We start from the raw sequence: 20,865 nt of genomic DNA on the forward strand, positions 1-20,865 counted from the left end.
ACTGTGGTGTAAAGGCAATGAGACAAAGAAGGAGACCGTTCTGATTCAAACTGGTGTTTATTTGCAGTACATGTACAATTGGTATCATAAGATCCCAGTGCATTCTTTGTAGTAGTGCACTTCTCAGTGTCTGTATGCTGTTTAGCACACACAGAGCTAGCAATTTATAACTAACTGTAGGCCTGGCATTGCTAGCAAATATTACATACCAGCACCAAACCTTAACACGTTGGTTTTTCAAGATATTTTACAGATGCCTTTGAATCGGACTTAAAGTCCAGTGGCTAAACATAACAACTTGCTAACATCAGCCACAGAGTTTTGTTTTTGGTAAGACGGGTTATGTAACATTGACAGTATAAGCCAAAGGGGGGAAAAAAAAAATCCAGATTTAAAAAGACAAAAACATGAATGTATCTGACAGTACCAAACATATCTCTACCTCTGGGTACATAAAACTAATAAGTCTAGATCTATCGATTACAACTAGCATGACAGCAGTGGGTATTGCACATGAACTGTAAAAAATGAGTACAAAGTAAAATGAAACAAAAAGATCAAATTTACATTTCAGTTCTTTTACTTCTAGGTGAAGTATACATAATGTACAAAACTATACGTTGCCTACTATTGACAATAGTTCACTTTAGAAATAAATAAATAATGAAATCTGTATTAACATCCATCTTACGGGCAGCTACGTCGCAAAAAAAATAAAAAATAAAAATTCTGTAGAAATTTAGAGTGAGGTAGTTCATCAAAGCCTACTTTAGTCTGAATTATAACATTTTTGAGTGATGAAATAAAAGCAAATGCAATGTTAAAGTTCTTCTAAAGTTAAAATTCGTGAGCTTCCCCTAAAGAGAGCAAAGAAAAATTAAGAGCACTTAAAATAGAAAAAACTAAAATGTCTGGGATGCAACTAAAAAAAAAATAATAAAAAATACATATGCTGATCATTATGCGAACTCAAACCTTTAGTTCCTACAACTCCCATCTATCCCACATGTACATTCCATAGCATTGCCTCATGGGAAATGGAGTTCCCACCTACAGCATTTGATGCAATATCTTGCATATTTCCATAAACAAAATAAAGCTGCAAACCATACACACATACCAAAAAGCTTCCAATTTGCTATTACTTTGATGAAAGACCTTGCTTGAGGAAACGTCCGTTTCCAGATCATCTTCTCAACATGCCCCGACCTTTCAATCGACATACGATAGAATTTCTATCCAATACGATAGAAAAATAGACACTCCAACATATGGACAGTATTACTTTTGAAAAACCTCACCCAAATTTCTTCATCTTTCTAATCATTCAGGAATGAATGCTGGACTCAGGCACTTTCTCCAAAACGTATGTATTAATTTCCAAATTTAGCGATGGATTTCGCTCGCAATGTTCGTGTTTTAGGAGGAGCAGAGTTTACACTACATACACTAGTACTGTAAACACATAATTACATTTTTCTAAGCATTAAAATGGAAAGTATCGGATACTGAAGATGGGCTATTTTTTAGCGTTTAGACAGCCATAAAATGCAGCCGTTCCTTTGGGAATCATTCTGAACCTCCAATCTAACACGTCTCCATTCATTTAGCATGATTGCTCCATCTGAAACAACGTTATTTTAAAAAAATCGCCCGTGGGAGCACATCTTTTTCTCCAAGCGTAATGAATAAGATTGCATTGGTAGACGCAGTTTGAGTACTATAAATCAAAAGCGTTTCATATGCATGGGCCAAACACCCAATTTCCCAATAAAGAAGTGTTCAAACAAGACCTTTACTTCAGGCTGAAGCGTAATGAAAGCTGTGGGTTACTGTTTTCTGTGTTTAAAGTTGAAATATGTACAGACTAGATTACATACAGTGACGTTTGAAAACCCAAACGTGAGAGAATACTACGTGACGTCAATCGTGTGCAATGACATTAGAAAGAGAAAAGACTAGCTTACAGACCCTAAAAGCACTTTAAAATGTGTTTCTGTAAGACAAACGTCCAAAACGTCCAACTAAAATCAATCAGGTCACATTAAAACCACCTCTGCCGCCGAACAAACTGCGATTTTACGCGCCACTGACTCCAAAGCAGTAGTAACAGTGAGGAAACACTCGTTTATCCAGAAAAATGGATGTGCCGTTTAATAAATGACTCTCTCTTTCAAAAAAACCCCAAAACAATTAAACACCTTAAAAATATATTCCCCATTCATCTTTATAATATAAATAAACTCAAATCATTCCACATCCAAATGGCAAGATGGCGCAGCAGTAGCTTCCATCTGCCGGCAAAAACGAAAGCGATCAAAGTAATGCTGGTTTTCCAAAACTCTTACCTCCGTTCTTACACTTTGTCAATTCAAAAGAACGTGTCAGTGAACTGTAAAAAATGAGTACAAAGTAAAATGAAACAAAAAGATCAAATTTACATTTCAGTTCTTTTACTTCTAGGTGAAGTATACATAATGTACAAAACTATACGTTGCCTACTATTGACAATAGTTCACTTTAGAAATAAATAAATAATGAAATCTGTATTAACATCCATCTTACGGGCAGCTACGTCGCAAAAAAAATAAAAAATAAAAATTCTGTAGAAATTTAGAGTGAGGTAGTTCATCAAAGCCTACTTTAGTCTGAATTATAACATTTTTGAGTGATGAAATAAAAGCAAATGCAATGTTAAAGTTCTTCTAAAGTTAAAATTCGTGAGCTTCCCCTAAAGAGAGCAAAGAAAAATTAAGAGCACTTAAAATAGAAAAAACTAAAATGTCTGGGATGCAACTAAAAAAAAAATAATAAAAAATACATATGCTGATCATTATGCGAACTCAAACCTTTAGTTCCTACAACTCCCATCTATCCCACATGTATATTCCATAGCATTGCCTCATGGGAAATGGAGTTCCCACCTACAGCATTTGATGCAATATCTTGCATATTTCATAAACAAAATAAAGCTGCAAACCATACACACATACCAAAAAGCTTCCAATTTGCTATTACTTTGATGAAAGACCTTGCTTGAGGAAACGTCCGTTTCCAGATCATCTTCTCAACATGCCCCGACCTTTCAATCGACATACGATAGAATTTCTATCCAATACGATAGAAAAATAGACACTCCAACATATGGACAGTATTACTTTTGAAAAACCTCACCCAAATTTCTTCATCTTTCTAATCATTCAGGAATGAATGCTGGACTCAGGCACTTTCTCCAAAACGTATGTATTAATTTCCAAATTTAGCGATGGATTTCGCTCGCAATGTTCGTGTTTTAGGAGGAGCAGAGTTTACACTACATACACTAGTACTGTAAACACATAATTACATTTTTCTAAGCATTAATATGGAAAGTATCGGATACTGAAGATGGGCTATTTTTTAGCGTTTAGACAGCCATAAAATGCAGCCGTTCCTTTGGGAATCATTCTGAACCTCCAATCTAACACGTCTCCATTCATTTAGCATGATTGCTCCATCTGAAACAACGTTATTTTAAAAAAATCGCCCGTGGGAGCACATCTTTTTCTCCAAGCGTAATGAATAAGATTGCATTGGTAGACGCAGTTTGAGTACTATAAATCAAAAGCGTTTCATATGCATGGGCCAAACACCCAATTTCCCAATAAAGAAGTGTTCAAACAAGACCTTTACTTCAGGCTGAAGCGTAATGAAAGCTGTGGGTTACTGTTTTCTGTGTTTAAAGTTGAAATATGTACAGACTAGATTACATACAGTGACGTTTGAAAACCCAAACGTGAGAGAATACTACGTGACGTCAATCGTGTGCAATGACATTAGAAAGAGAAAAGACTAGCTTACAGACCCTAAAAGCACTTTAAAATGTGTTTCTGTAAGACAAACGTCCAAAACGTCCAACTAAAATCAATCAGGTCACATTAAAACCACCTCTGCCGCCGAACAAACTGCGATTTTACGCGCCACTGACTCCAAAGCAGTAGTAACAGTGAGGAAACACTCGTTTATCCAGAAAAATGGATGTGCCGTTTAATAAATGACTCTCTCTTTCAAAAAAACCCCAAAACAATTAAACACCTTAAAAATATATTCCCCATTCATCTTTATAATATAAATAAACTCAAATCATTCCACATCCAAATGGCAAGATGGCGCAGCAGTAGCTTCCATCTGCCGGCAAAAACGAAAGCGATCAAAGTAATGCTGGTTTTCCAAAACTCTTACCTCCGTTCTTACACTTTGTCAATTCAAAAGAACGTGTCAGTTTGAGACAGAAAGGAGGAGCGTTTCCGGACTGGCGTGACGCTTGCATGGAAGCGGGGAGCGGATGGTGATGATGATGATGATGATGATGGAGGAGGAGGAGGAGGAGGATAGTCATCTGCAGCAGCCCAGCGGTCCTGCGCTCGCCTCCTGACTGCTGTCTGTGTCGGTGGACATGGACGAGACGTCGTTTGTGGAGGACGAGGACGTCGAGGGCTCGTGGGAGTCATTGCTCACTGCTGCACCTGTGCTATGAGAAACAGATCCCACTTTTATCAGACAGGTACTGCGGAAACTCAGTGACTTTCACACTTCAAAACTGGGCTGTCTCTAGGGTTGGGTATTGTTTGAATTTGATCAATTCCAATTCTGGTAGCACTTAATTTTACAGTCCTGTTACTCATGTACATACTATGTTCTTATTATAGTAATTACAATAACTAGGTACTAACCCCCCTGAACCTAACCCTACCCCATGTAGTTACCTTATATTACCAGTACTTTCTTAGGTAGGTACACTGTAAGTACACTGTAATTACACGTACTGTAAAATAAAGCGCAACCCCGATTGCCAGTTTCGATTCCAGGTTCCAAAATTTAGAGATCAAACATATTTATGCGGTGTCTCTTTTTGCAAAACATTTAATTGCTGCTGAATACCATAAACAAAAATCAGCCGGCTACATAAAAACTGGACTCGATTAAGAGCTGTGTGTGTGCAAAATAGAGCTGCACAATTCTGGATAAATTGACTTTTTGTTTGTTTTGTTTTTTTAAATGGAGGTAGTTCTCTCACAATTCTGAAGAAAAAACTAAACAAGTAAACAAAATCTCATGGAATGATTCAATGACTCACTCAAGATTTACTTGTTTCATTACTGGATGAATCAGTGTTTTTGAATGAATCTCTTGAATGAATGATTCAAAGAAATAAATTTTTAACAGCCCCTTAAAAAAAAAAAAAGATGCGCATACAGGAATTGAAATTTTAATTTTTTACAACAAGTATTTGATTCTGGAATTGATTTTCGATTCCCAACCCTAACTGTCACTAACGTTTATTTTGGTAATAGAGTAATCTGTCGATTATTATGATGATTATATATATATATTTTTTTTGGTAATAAAAACAGACCTAAGCGAAGAATTGCTTTTAAAATCACGTGAAATGCATATATAATAGCAATGAGGCAATAATAATTAGCTTAAATAAAGTATCAAATTCAAGTAATCATTTGATTTTATTGAACAAAACTGTTAAAATACATAATGTATTATAAATAGAGCTAATGTGCATTACACATTATAACAAATGCCAACAGAGGGCGCCAACGGCTTGACAATTGTTTTACACTTTACTGCGCGATCTAATCCTTGTTTAATATTGACCAAGCATCATTTGATTCAAATTTCCACTTAATCTTTAATATTTGGCCATTTCTTTACGACAGAAATGCTACAGCCACTGTAATTTCTTGAATATGTGGACATCGAAACGTGTGAACTCAGAACGAGGGTTTGAGCTTTTATTTTGAAATCGTGATGAACAGTTAGCATATTGATAAAGATATTGATGTATTCTCCTGTGTTCGCGTAGGTTTATAAATGAATTACCTTACAAATCTGATGAAATGGCACACGTTGCGTTCCCAGATGAACGTTATCATAAACCCAAACTCACAACAACATCCAAAGATGGAGTTTGAGACGCTACACATATGTAAATGATAACAGTTTGTGCAGAGCAGCATTTATTTACTGTGTAACCTATGCATGTAAATAATTGAAGCACACATATTAAACCTGCATCGCATATATTTATTTAATTGAATTGTAGCGTTTGTGAATTCACAATAGCATTATGCTTTATTACAATTTTTAAATGGGTTAAATATATCATGCAGCCTTGGAAAATGGTCTAATAATGGTCTAGTAACGATTACTCGATGCGGGCAAAATGAAATCGAGGACTTTTTTAAATCGAATAGAATCGAGAAATCATGGTAGCCCTACTTAAAACAAACAAAAAAAATAAATAAGGCAAATTGTCTAAAAACAAGTCTTAATATACATAATGTTGCTGTAGAAGTAAATGTATCTTGAATTAAAGATGTTTACACATTTACTAGAAAAACACTGATTTAATTAATAAATAAAACTTGATTTTTTTATTTTCAATTTACTTAAGAAAGACTGTCAGATATTGACCCTTGTTTTAGAGAATACAGTGCATAAAGTTATTTTATAATGTATTAGGCATACTAAACTCTAATATACTATATTTAATATATAATAAATGGTAAGAATCACTGAATTAGATTTATCCATAAAACAAGAAAACATGAGGTAAGAAAAATAAACCTAATTCAAGACATATTCTCTCAAAACAAGTCTTAATGTCTTAAATAAGGTCACTATTCAGGTAAATTAACCTTGCATTAAAGATGTTTAGATGTATTTACTAGAAAAAAAAAATTTGATGAATGGTACATTAATAAATAAAAGTTACAATTATTTCTTTTTCTTTTTCATCTTATTTCAGAAGTTTTTTTTTTTTTTTCCTGTTTTAGGCATAAACCTCACTATATGCTTAAAACAAGGGTAAAAACATATGAGATAAGGAAAATAAACTTTCTAACACGAGACATTCTATGAAAACAAGTCTTAACATCTTACACAATCAATTGATAAATGGTGACTTTTTATAATGAATAAATAATCAGTAATCATAAAATATTTTTTTTAATTAAGATAAATAAATTAATAATAATAATTCACATAAATATAATATACAAAATATAAATGAATGAATCCTAGGTGGTCAGGTTTTGAGATTTCACCACATGCATTTGTAAACCTTGGACTGATGTTCTTATTTGAATATTTAGTCAATAAGGTTGAGTGGACATTATATGAACTACTTTCTAATCAAGAATTCTTTTGTTTGACATTTACTTTTTTTAGCATGTGAAAATTACTCTGACTTTAAACCTGAACATAATTTAAGCCAGGGTTAAAGCCAGTGTTGGGGAAAGTTACTTTTAAAAGTAATGCATTACAATATTGCGTTACTCCATAAAAAAGTAACTAATTACGTTACTTAGTTACTTTTTATGGAAATGCGCATTAAATTCGCTTTCGATTTTTTTGCACAGCCCTAACTTGAGTTTTTCACGCAGATTTCTGCAGCATGTCAACACTTGTCTGATTTGCATAATGTTATTAAAAGCTGTCTGTTTGCTTTATGTGCAGGGTGAGAGCAAAGATCTTCTGTTCATTCTGACCGCTAAATACAACGCCTGTATCCTGGAGTACAAGCAGAACGGAGACAGCATCGACATCATCACCCGCGCTCACGGAAACGTGCAGGTATGACCGTAACCCACACACCTGTCCAAACACATATGTAACTTGCGTTACTTGTAATATATTACCCCCAACACTGGTTAAAGCAGCCCTTAACCTGTAGTTTAAAACAGATTAACCCAGGGTGAATGTCGTGTGAAAAGCTGGACGCAGAGCTGGAAACTAACCTAGTGAGGCCGGCTGTCCTCGGATCACCCCGTTTTTCGTTCGTTCCTCCCAATCCAGCACTTCCTTATATATCAGCTCTGATCAGGGAACAGATACAGAAGAGCTAACATTACTTAAGGAAACAAGTCTCTCTTTTTTTGCACTGATGCCATGACGTACAATCTTATATTTCACTTTGTGCCCATTAACAGAGAAAATAATCATACACATGAAAAAGCTTGGAATCAATGGTTTCCAAAAAATAGGCATAAATCAAATAGTAATTTAATAAATACATTTTTATAAATAAATAGAAAATGTACTTGTTTGTTGCATTTGTGTGTATATATATATATATATATATATATATACACACAAATGCAACAAACAAGTACATTTTCTATTTATTTATAAAAATGTATTTATTAAATTACTATTTGATTTATGCCTATTTTTTGGAAACCATTGATTCCAAGCTTTTTCATGTGTATGATTATTTTCTCTGTTAATGGGCACAAAGTGAAATATAAGATTGTACGTCATGGCATCAGTGCAAAAAAAGAGAGACTTGTTTCCTTAAGTAATGTTAGCTCTTCTGTATCTGTTCCCTGATCAGAGCTGATATATAAGGAAGTGCTGGATTGGGAGGAACGAACGAAAAACGGGGTGATCCGAGGACAGCTTTTAAATGTTTTGCATATTTGTCACACATGAATGATTCAGATCATCAAACAAATTTTAATATTACAAAAAAGATAACCCGAGTAAATATAAAATGCAGTTTTGAAATAATAATTTTGTTTATTAAGGGAAAAAAGCTGTGACTTTGGTCTTCATGTGCAATGGCAAATTTTCTGCCGAATTTTTAACCACTGAATTTGTGGAAGCGAATTTGGAAAGTGAAAAAATTAACCGAAATTTGGATCGAATATTATACATCTTATTTTTAAACAGATTGAATATTTTGGAAGTGAACTCTGGAAGGTGAATATGAATTATTGAATTTTTAATTATGAAAATGTGCGTGAAATATTTTGAACTGAAATATTCACAGCTTAAATAAACAACTATGTTACATTTCAGGACCTAAAAATGCAAGCCCAGGAAATACAATGCATTCAACATGCGTTTTTGTTTCAAAGACATATGGCATTATTTTGCTTCCATATCAAACCTTTATCTCACCAGAGACTAAATATTATGAGTTTATGACAATCAATGATTGAAAATAAAAAGCGCACCTTTCCACTCCTCCACCGTGTGTTCTCTCTCATCCAGCTGTTTATCGGTGATCGCCGGCGGAGGCTGAAACCAAGCAGATAAACGTCAATCAGATACGTCACAAAGAAAAGAAAAGCAGACGTCACTCTCCATCAGCGCTTCTCTCTGCAGAGATCATGCAGCTGGACTCAATAACCAACACTTACCGCTTCCACTTCTGACGGGTCGAACCACACGTTGATGTAGGGGTGCTGGAGGGCCTCGTCCACCGAGATCCGTTTAGACGCATCTATTACCAGCATTTTGGATAACAAGTCTCGCGCCTGGCTCGCTGCAAAATATTGCATTTCAATCAGAAACTGAATTGAGAGGAAATTCGGCACGGACAATCATGCTGGTCTTAGATCACTGTGACTTAATGAAGGAAAACCAACAACTGTGTGTCTGGACTTCAGCAAAGCAGAACTGTGAATTGAAGGCACCTTTAATTAAAGCAATTAGACATTAGTTAGCACAGTGTTGACATATTTTGAAGCAGGAGGGGCAGCACATTTTAAAGGGTTCAGACCTTTTTATATATAGCTAATAGCAAATTTACAGCTGTGAACTATGGATTAGCAAGAATACCCAAGTATTTCATACAGTGTCTAATTTTTAAGCTTGAAATTGGTTTTGGTATCATTTTATCCCTAATTGATGTTCACACAGAAGAGTTTGAGATGTTTATATATAACAATAAATAGATGCAGTGTTTTTATCTAGACATGCCAAATGGTGCAAGATCAGAAGAATTTGCACATGGAGCAACATTTTATTTTAGAGTAGTTTCTGCTTTGATATGCATTTTAACATTTAATTTGTAAAAAAAATAAAAAATAAAAATAATAATAATAATAATTTTTATTCTTAATTTTTGTTGTGCTGTAATTGTTTTTTTTTTTTATAATTTCTTATTCTCGATTGTATTCTTTAAATTTTTGTATTCCTTTAGTTTTTTTGTTTTATTCTGCTTTTTGGTATTTGTTTTAAGGCGCTTTAATAAAGCAACTTATAACTTGAAAGGTGCTACAGTTATTATTAGTATTGTTATTAATGGTATGATTAATAATAATAATTTAGAAACATTTCATTTTATTTTAAATAAAAGAAATACACCTTCCAATTAAATACTTTTAGTAAGATTTGTCGAAAAGTTGTTAATGTGATTGCACCGTAACATCAAATGCATTTATTTTCATTTGCATCTATAAAATGGTAAAATACTAAAACGTATCATGTTTAATAAATATTCACAACTTTAAATAAAACAATATTTGCAGCAAACAAAACACACTAGCCGAGCATCATTAGCCTATCTCCTTGTAGTTTAAAGTTGCACATTGAGTCAGAAGTTTGCATTTATCTGCTAAGTGCATCTTTGAACATGGCTCATCCAATCAGAACTATCCATTTCTGACTGCAATCTACAATAATCAATATTTACAAAGTAACAACACTATAAATCTATAGAAAGCTTTAAGTCAGGCCTAAATGTTGCAGAAGCATCCCTCACCCTTCAGTTTGTTGTGGTCGGAGTCTGCAGGGAACAGCACGTCTGGGAAGAGCTTCTCAAAGCTGTATCCAGCATAGCGGGGCCGGTTCTCCACGTAAGTCCTCACAGACTGGTTGAGCTTCAGCATGAACTCCTGAGACGGTGTGCCCAGCTGCTCGATCACCTTGTTCCACTGGTCAATGTCTTCAGATGACAAGCTAAGGAAAACTACTGACTCTCTCACCAGACTAAGATTTGGTGACTGCCAAGTCACATACATATGTGACCCTGCAGCACAAAAGCAGTGTTAAGTCGCTGGGGTATATTTGTAGCAATAGCCAACAATACATTGTATGGGTCAAAATTATGCATTTCTCTTTTATGCCAAAAATCATTAGGATATTAAGTAAAGATCATGTTCCATGAAGATATTTTGTAAATGTCCTACCGTAAATATATCAAAAACTTAAGCAGTTAACCTCTTTATTACATTTAAGAATGACACTTACATTTTCCTGATCTGGTGTGATATGTTAAAGGCACAGTATGTAATTTTCGCCACTAGAGGGCACGTATTCAAAATAAACAAACCCGTTGAAAGTGAAAATGTTACATTAACATTATATTAACGTGTGTGTACATGCGTACATATATATTAGTACTGATGATTTAAATGTTTGTTTGTTTGTTCATGGCGAGAACATTTTATGGTAAAATTATATCAGGTTTTTACAACATATTTTTGCAAAAAAATTATTTTGCAAATATATTTTTATTACATATTTGGTATTCTTCAAAATTATAAATATAAATATATGTAAATATAAATGTATGTATATACACCACTACTATTTTTTTTTCTTTTTAATGTTTACATTATCAAGATTTTTAAATGTTTTGTAAGCCTCTTTTGCTCACCAAAGCTGCATTTATTTGATCAAAAATACAGTAAAAACAGAAATATTGTGAAATATTAAAACATTTTCAATTATAATATGGCAAATGAACCTTTAAAAATGGTGGTGGAATAAATTATCATATAATCCATTAGCGGGAAAAAATATGTATAATGTAACCTATTTTTTATCAAATATGGAAATCAATATTATATGAAATATATTTGCTTAAACAGTTATGAATGTTGAGTAGTACATATAATTATGAATAGTCTTTCTTTTTTTTGTACTCTGCATACATCTGTAATCAATGAAAATCAATTAACTAAAAAAAATGCTGCTTAGAGCTATGTATGTAGAGCGGGATTTTTAGACTAATGAGATTTTACCGTTTAGAAATTAATACATTTGACACTTAACATTGTATTGTGTAAGGGAGAAAAGAGTTATTGTTTTTTTAACCTTCTATTAAAAATTTTACCTTCTTTTCATCAGGTCTCGCACATCAATGACAAAACACACATCAAGGGTAAAATAACTCAACAAAGAAAGAAACAACACTTAGAATGGGACAGTAAAGACGAGCAGGTAAGGATACGGTCTGTGCCGGGAAACAACACACTACCTCTGACCATTTCAGCCATGATGCAGCCAACAGACCAGACATCAACTGAAAAATGAAATGACAACCAAATTAAAATGCCAAAAATCTTACAAATGAAAAACAGAAAATCGAGCACACACACATATATCTAAGGAACAGGGTGCATTGATGTGGATGCAACAGAGGTGACAGGTGCATGCAAACATCTCAGTGTGCATCATATATAATCCGTAACAGAGCAAGACACGGCTCTGCTTGCACAGCGCACAACTAGAGGCCGAACAAGGATACAGTCCCTCCCTGGAAAAAGGATTTTGTGCCGCACCATCTCTGCCATAATGCAGCCAACAGCCCAAATATCCACTACACCAGTGTAGCATAGAGGAAAAAGAGAAAACAAGCAAAGCATAAAGGACCACATTTTTCCGTGACAATTTTTCCTCCGCGCTACCATCGAGGACTTAAACGTCAGCGTTTTTGGCCTTCAAATTGATTTTTGTACTGCAGCGAACCATTTTCACTTCCCACGTAAGATTCAGTGACTAATGCTAGATGCTCAGTGCTACAGGCAAACCCATCCAGTGTGCTCGTGCATGCAGAAACCACTGCCAAACTAGTTCAGCGGGACAACACAATCCCTCAAGGGACTTTAACTAGGGCCCTATGAAATCCGTTTTATTTTTTTCCAAATTCCGTTTTTTCCATTTTTATTTTTCTGGACTCCATTTTAATGGTTAAATTAGATTTTATTAATCAAAAAGCATGTCTAATTAATTAAAACCATGAAACTTATACAATTTAACATCAATATATTATAGTTTAACAACAAAATAAAATGTTTAGGGCCCTATGAAATATGTTTGTTTTTGTTTTTCTCATGCTCTGTTTTATTGTTACCAAATTCTGTTTAAGCATTATTTTATTAACTTAATTTATTAAAATGTATTTTTACAATAGCCCAATAAAATGTTTTGTATTTCTTTTTCCAGAAATTCTTTGTTTTTGGCAAACAATTTTAATACTATTAAAATTAAAACATGGGAGAAATATTGTGATTAATTCTTAAATTAATTTTTAATAATGTATTATTAGTAGTAGTGATAGTAGTAGTAGTAGTATTACGTAACTTCTGCACAATAACATATTTCTGACACAGTTTATTCCAGTTAAACCGAACTTTTATTTTGACGGGTTGCCGTGAATACCTTTACGCTTCTGTGTATATATGATATGACGCTAGTTTCACTCAAATGAAAGGTTAAAATGCTCATGAAGTGACTTTCAGAGCAGTTTTAGAGATGTTGTTCATGTACTTATGTTCTTATTTAGTGAGACGACAGACGATGAAATCACCGCGAGCATCACACGCTTCAGTATGTGTAGTAAACAAAACATACAGTAAATGAAAAGGTGTCCTTTTATTAGGCTGTTGCTGCAAGTTTCTTTGTGAAACTGAAATATAACAAACCTAAATTGAAATTTGAAAACAAACGCCAAATCAAATAAGTTACACAAACAAAAGAAATCTCTTCATATAAACAAACTAAGGCTTGTCTGTGCTCTTTCCATTTAAAATTAGAGGCAACCACTGTATTTTAATCATGATCCAAACAAAGATGCAGCATACGTGCAACATGAGCAGTTTTTAATCTAAATTAGAAAATTCGAAATTCGAAGCAAAAACAGAATGGTCTGACTTTAGTTTTGTGAAGCTATACATAAAACATATCTGAAGGAAACAGCAGACGAGCTGAATGAGACGCAGATTCACTCTCTGACAGCAGGTGGCGCTTATGAACAGCAATGATACAGTGTTTCCTGGGTTACCGCTGTAAACAAAGCAGAGCTGCTTATGAACAGCAATGATACAGTGTTTCCTTGGTTACCGCTGTAAACAAAGCAGAGCTGCGCTACATTAATATGCATCGTTCAGAGGCAAGATGAAAAGAAAATGCCATCTAAACTTTTCTAAATTCAGTCAGTTCCCCTCAGAGATACATTCATACAAATTCCTACTTGTTTGGCATCTCAACCGATTTGAATCGTCACATATTTGAACCGATTTTCAACCAGCTCGCGGTTCATCATTACATCCCTAATTTACAGATAATGGTCCATATCGCGATTTAATTTAAGTGTAATGACCTACTTCTGATTAATTCATCCAAAACTTTGACCAATTCCGTGACATTCCGCGTTATACAGTAAATTTAAAAAAGTTAAAAGCAGCTTGTAAGTGTATTTATTTCTTGTCTCAGTGTTTAGCGCAGTTGTCGTTGCTAGGAAACGCTTGTTTTGTTTACTGTGGAGACGTGCTGAAATGGCGTTTGCCGTTTTTATGGCTGGATTCCACGATTCCGTCCACATCGCAGAAATCATAGGGGCCCAATTTGACGTTAAAACACCCCAGCCGCTCGGTGAGGTCGAGGTCGTTTCAGCAGAATGGTGTGGATGTGCTCAGGTGGGACCTTTACATGCAGTGACATCAGGTCAGCACTCACCATTGGCTTGGTAACCCATGCCCAGAATGACCTCAGGGGCCCGGTAGTAGCGCGTCACCACGTAAGGAGTCATGAGGAGGCCGGTGGCGGCTGTCCGGGCCAGACCGAAGTCCAGGATCTTCAGCGTACAGTCGGATTTCACTACTATGTTACTGGGCTTCAGATCCTGGGAAGTGAAGAGGTCAGGAGTCAGAAATTTCTGGTAAATTTCTTTTTTCATGGCAAAAACAATTAAAAAAATACAAGTATAACAAATACAATAAAAACCAGCAAACAAACAAACACAAGTTATATCACACAAGATTTTTTACATTAACATGTGATAAAAATTCTAAAACTTTTCCTGGCAAAATTTTACTAAATAACTCTTTGAGTTCACTTCATACAAGAGTTTTCGCTGTACATTAAAAGCCGTCACAATTAATTACAATGAAATGGCAAGTAACGCATTGAATTAAATGTGAAATTTTGAAGTAGAAAGACTGAAATGTTTTCTTGTAAAACATGCTCCATTTACTTCTCTTTTTTTATTCTTCTGGATTAAATTTTTCTTTAATGGTTAAATGAAATTTTAGTAATCAAAAGCATGTCAAATTAACTTAAATCATGAAACTTTTGCAAATAGACAACAAATACCAAAAATCTAAATTTCAGGGCTCCATAAAATCTTTTTTTTTTTTTTCACACAATTTTCACTGAATTTTTCCTAAATTATTTTCCCTTGTTTTAGTCTTTCTGGGTTCTGTTTTAATGGTTTAATTACATTTTTGAATAATCAAAAAGCACTAAACAATTGAATTTGAATTTTTCCACAATTAAATTCTGAATTTCTGAATTTTAATGAAATTATGTGCTGTTTATTTTAATCTATTTTTCTAGATTTATGATTGAATACAAATTTATTATCAAAAAAAAGGAATAAAACATTAACAATTTAATTAATCTTTTATAATGTAATAAAACGAACATTTAACCATTCTAATGTGCTGAGATGCAGAGATTTAAAACGTGGAAGAAAAATGGTGATATTCCTCTTAAAAAAAAAATTAAAAAAGTATTTTCGAAAAACTAAAAATGTGCGATGCCTAGGGCTGGGCGGTATATCGAGTTTGTACAATATATCGATATATTCTTTATAAGCGATATGGTATGACGCAATACCGTTTATATCGATATACAGTAGTTTGATATGAGCGCATCTGAAAAATATAACGGAGGACACAGACTGAGCTGCTGTGGAGAAATTGCATAATCCAATTTGTGCGTGCATGCGTGTGTGTGTGTGTGTGTGTGTGTGTGCGTGTGTGTGCGTGTGTACCCTGTGTATGATGCCAGCAGCGTGTAGGTGTTTAATGCCGCAGAGCATCTGATAAAGCAGGTATGAGAGTCTCTCGTGGTCCAGCTCCATCTGAATGACCTGGCACAGGTTAGCATCCATCAGCTCCATCACCAGATACCTGCAGACAGACGAGACGCAAGTGTGCGAGCAACACAAATGAACAAGCATATACGCACATATACACACAGAGATGTGCGATTTATGCAGGATTTCAGTTGCATCTACTGTACATACTGAACACGAACATCTCTACATCTCTTTATTTAACCCATTTGAATTAATCCTTGACCAAATTTATATCACTATACTATTATGTTTCACTTCCATTCTAGAACACTGTTAAAATCACAGCAGAAAGAACTTACACATCCTGGAATTCTTCAAGTGTCTTCTGTGGCGTGAACACATGTAGTAAACCAATTATCTGTGAAATCAAAGCATACTGCATAAAAGATGTGCCCTGTGCTGATATCTGATGATATCAAGTTCTTACAATCTAAAATATATCATTACAAAATTAAGTACACTTCTGATCAAAAGTCAAGAAATGAATACTTTTATTCATCAAGGATGCATAAAATTGATCAAAAGTGACAGTAAAGACATTTATAATGTTAAAAGATTTCTATTTCAAATAAATGCTGTTCTTTTGAACTTTCTATTCATCTGTGAATCTTGAAAAATAAAATGCATGACGGTTTCCACAAAAATATTGTGCAGCACGACTGTTTTCAACATTGATAATAATCAGAAATGTTTCTCGAGCAGCAAATCAGCATATTATACTGATTTCTGAAGATCATGTGACACTGAAGACTGGAGTAATGATGCTGAAAATACAGCTTTGATCACAGAAATAAATTACAGTTTAACATATAATCACATAGAAAACAGGTATTTTAAATTGTAATATTTCATAATACTACTGTGCTTTTGATCAAATAAAAGCAGCCTTAGTGAGCAGAAGAGACTTCAAAAACATTACAAATCTCACTTTTTTTATTGCATACACACAGACAGACAGACAGAGACAGAGAAAAACAAGTCTTACATTTTTGTGGTTGACACATTTCATCAGCACCAGTTCTCTGTAGGCCCGTTTGGCGTGGGTTTGGTTCTGAAAGGGTCGGCTAAGTTTCTTAATTGCAACATTTCGTTCGAGGACATGATCATACGCTGAGCTACAAAAACAAACAGAAAAAGCCAAACACAAGCTTTTCATTCGCCACACTTTCTACTTAATGATAATCTGTTTCTTTCATATTCTACAGGCTAAGAAGAAATCCAACTCAACTTACCAGACGATGCCTTGCGCCCCAGATCCGATTGGTCTTAAATTCTGATATCGCTTCAACACGGTAAACGTTGAATCTCCTACATCTATGCTGTAATATTCCTTCTCGCGCTTATTCCTGTTCATGGTGAAAACCGTACTGACTGTGTCTTGGGCATTCAAGAAGAACTTCCCCTTCAAAAATCTGAAAAGACAAAGAAAGAGAGAAATGAATGAATGTCCTACTAGGCTTGCGGTGATAGACGGTGTTTTCGGTTATAACGGTGTTAAGCCGCAACACCGGTTACGTCATTTGCCTACCGCGGTTCCACAGTGTTTGCAGATTTTCAGTTTTATATACCTATTTAAATTTTGTGCAGCCTAAGTAATTTGTTATTTTATTAGGCATATATGGTGTATTTTTATTCGTTTTGTTAATAAAAATTCTATGAGTTTGACGTTGTTTGTTGAACTGAATCAACGCTGAATTGCCGCTAATTTGAAAGTGAAAGTAAAACGTGCACGGCGCGCTTTTTCAAGCTATTTGAAAGCCAAGAAATCCGAGGAAAAGAGGGAAAACTCAAACGAACAATTGCTTGATGCCGAATTGCAGCAATTCAATTGCCGCTAATTCGAAAGTGAAAGTAAAATGCGTACGGCACTTTTACAAGCCATTTGAAAGCTAAGAAAAGCGGGAAACTCAAACAAACTAACACCCCCCTCCCACCCCAACGGTGATACCGGTATTTCCGGTGTTGTCACACGTCGATTAACCGGTGGGAACATTTCCTCACTGTCACAACCCTATGTCCTACATTTGCTTTGATTGTGCAGTTGAAAAGAAAGAGCAAACAATGCAGTTTGCTAATAAAACACACTTTCAAAAAAGTGTATTGGCCTTCAAAGTCAGGTAAAATGCATAAATGCAAATGTATGAGTTAAGACCTAGACTACATGTCAAATAATGCAAGAGTGCATTGCAACTAGAAATGATATTCATCTTATATTGGATGATGATGATCAGATCTCTGTGTGGAGCAAACAAAAATCTCACTGGATTATTACAATTAATATGTTTGGAAATGTAAACTGATATTTCCTACTGACACACTACAGCAAAAGATACAAATAACTGACTTAAAACCATTTTTAGCTGCTGAGAATACTAGTGTTCTAATCATTTTGTCCAACGTTGTATATATTAAAAAGAGGAAAAGTTTGCATATTGCAATGATTGTAATGTGCTTTTTATTTGGTCATTAAGTTCATGTGTCATTAGACTAGTTTCATGATCTTTTATCACTCATGAGTTTAGAAAACTGAAGCATTTTAGCTGAATTTCAGATTTCAAAAACAGTATAAACTCCTTTTCATGAATGAATCGAAGTGCTGCATATAACAGCATTTTTTTACTATATATTAAAAATGGCTTAGTGTAAATATATGCAAGTAAATATTGCTGTATATTCTTTGAACATATGATTATAAATCAAAATAATTTTGGTTCAGTGAAAAACATGCTTTATTTTTTAACTAGATGCACATGCATCAATATCAAGATTTAGCATTAAAATGGTGCAAAATATCAATACAGTTTCTTCTTTGTGTGTAGGTTATGTTATATATTATGTGTAAAAAAAAAAGGAAGATTACGTTGTAAAACACTGCAAGAAAGAAAGAAAGAAGAAAAACAGCTTGCCCATCATTTTAAAGTTAAAATAAACTAAATTATATCAGACATTTGAATTGCATTTATTTATTTTTTTATGTTCTCTCATAAATGTGTGCATTATCCTGATGTTTATCTATTTATTTATTTTGTATGTTATTATTAACACTATTATTTTAATATCTGCATGTATATTTTAATTTATTTTGGTGGAAAGGGATCACGTAAGGAAAAAAAGAGGAACTTTTTAATTGTATGAAGAGCTCTCTTCTTTTAATGCTTTGGAAAAGTTTAGAATTTTTTGAAATCACTAAATTAAATACAATTAAAACAGGAAAACAAAAGCACAGACTAAATGTTAGCCTAACTTCTACCATTCAGTCTGTGTCCTCCGCTATATTTCAGATGCATTTTGTCCATAGAAATACTTTATTCACTTCTGTAAAGTGATGTGACTGGTGGATGTCATTATTTTCATTATTTGTTGCCGCCCTAAACTGCACTAAATTATATTTAAATCCATTTCAGCAAACTGTTTAATGAGGGATTCAGGACTTTGCATTTAATTACATTTTAATTCAGATATTGCATTCTTTAGCACCAATGTGAATGGAAAGTGTCAATCATCTCATCTCCTAAAATAATATGGAGAACCGCACCCGAATGCCCTGAATTCAACATCTCACATCATCCACAAACAATGACCTCAACTCCTCACACCTCCATCCAGTCCATTACACTGAAGCGAAATCAAATTAAAGAAAGACTATCTGTACCATCAGAGCGCAGGGAGTTATGCATGGACACAAATGGCTCTGAAAACTCCAGGAGCTTCCCTACATATAGACAGCAATGCAGTCAAGGTAGGCAGCTCACTAGGTTTTGAGACACAGCCAATGTTAGACGTGGATCAACCTTATGTCACTTGCAGATTGACTAAATACCATAAACACCATGCTTACTTTAAAGTGCCATGTATTAGGCTTGCTGCGATAAACGGTGCTGACGGTGATACCGGTGTTAAGCCGCAACACCGGTTACGTCACTTGCCCACCGCGTCACCGACCCCCACCGTCATTTTGATTTTTTATAGTAATAAAAATAATTTAGTTCAGTAAAAGAACAGACACTACAATTAAAAACTGAACGCGGCTGCTCAATGCAGCGTGCCGAACGACAGTCGCATCACACAGATCAGATCAGATTTCTCCAGTGAGGAGAGTGAGTCCAGCTGACTGACAAGAAGAGTGGGGTGAGACAGACAAGACGATCGCGGATGATTTAGTTTCAAAACTAGATGCAAAAGCGCCTGTTTGGCAATATTTTGGATTCTGAAAAGCCTGTTGACTTTTGCCTTTTATCTAAGGTGATTTTGGAAGTTTTTTTAAACATTCGTTTCTTATTGAATTGGTTCCACATTGTTTGCTGATTTTTACTTTATTTAAACTTTGTGTCATTTATTTATTTTATTTGACATCAAGGTGTATGCCGTGCCTCCAAGCTTTCTTACTCTACTTCTACGTTTCTTATTTATTTGGTTATATATTATACATGTTTACTTATTTCCAGTTTGTATACCTAGCGCAGCTCGTCAGTGAACAACGGCTCTGTGTAGTTAATGCTGCTCAATGTGAAAGCCCGCAGGTGATGGAGATTTACCGCTGATTAGAGAACCGGCTTTACTGATAAGATGCGCGTTAAACATCGCATGCGATTTATCGTGCAGCCCTAATATTCATTCAAACCAAAATTTATTCAGACACCTTCAACATTTCTCACATTATCACAGTATATTTGCTATATAGTAGGCCTGGGCGATAAAACGGTATCGATATTTATCGACGGAAAAAATGTTCGATATAGCGCACGATATAGGCAGGTGCTACGAGTGACGCGGACAGCTCACACAAACATAAACACATGCTGAGTGCTGTGCCTGCCTGTGATGAGGAGATTGTGAATAAAGAATGAATATTAGTCGAATTTAAAATAAACGTTTGCATTTGAATGTTAGGTGTGCATCAGTGGCGCGCGAGATGCGGTGATAATGATGTAAGC

The 20,865-nt window shown here is 34.6% G+C and overlaps 1 protein-coding gene across 3 annotated transcripts in view; it reads right to left on the reverse strand.

The window, feature by feature from the left end:
• Window positions 1–2,399: 2,399 nt before the first annotated feature.
• LOC107720002 (mitogen-activated protein kinase 8) overlaps window positions 2,400–20,865 on the reverse strand; it is a 19,774-nt gene continuing 1,308 nt past the window's right edge. Inside the window, exons 2-12 of one of the 3 annotated variants that reach the window (XM_016527571.1) lie at window positions 17,164–17,343; window positions 16,917–17,046; window positions 16,231–16,289; window positions 15,845–15,983; window positions 14,527–14,692; window positions 12,020–12,091; window positions 10,547–10,729; window positions 9,201–9,325; window positions 9,015–9,078; window positions 7,794–7,871; window positions 2,400–4,505 (exon numbers count right to left, since the gene is read on the reverse strand). In XM_016527571.1, the coding sequence (XP_016383057.1) occupies window positions 4,375–4,505; window positions 7,794–7,871; window positions 9,015–9,078; window positions 9,201–9,325; window positions 10,547–10,729; window positions 12,020–12,091; window positions 14,527–14,692; window positions 15,845–15,983; window positions 16,231–16,289; window positions 16,917–17,046; window positions 17,164–17,285 (1,269 nt within the window). In that variant the 5' untranslated portion in view covers window positions 17,286–17,343 and the 3' untranslated portion in view covers window positions 2,400–4,374. Of the gene's footprint in view, window positions 4,511–7,793; window positions 7,872–9,014; window positions 9,079–9,200; window positions 9,326–10,546; window positions 10,730–12,019; window positions 12,092–12,316; window positions 12,389–14,526; window positions 14,693–15,844; window positions 15,984–16,230; window positions 16,290–16,916; window positions 17,047–17,163; window positions 17,344–20,865 lie in introns of all 3 variants that reach the window. The other 2 variants (XM_016527579.1, XM_016527588.1) reach the window with 2 other exon arrangements.

This window comes from Sinocyclocheilus rhinocerous, unplaced genomic scaffold (genome assembly GCF_001515625.1).
Source record: "Sinocyclocheilus rhinocerous isolate Xijiao unplaced genomic scaffold, SAMN03320098_v1.1 scaffold792, whole genome shotgun sequence".
NCBI classification, from domain to species: domain Eukaryota; kingdom Metazoa; phylum Chordata; class Actinopteri; order Cypriniformes; family Cyprinidae; genus Sinocyclocheilus; species Sinocyclocheilus rhinocerous.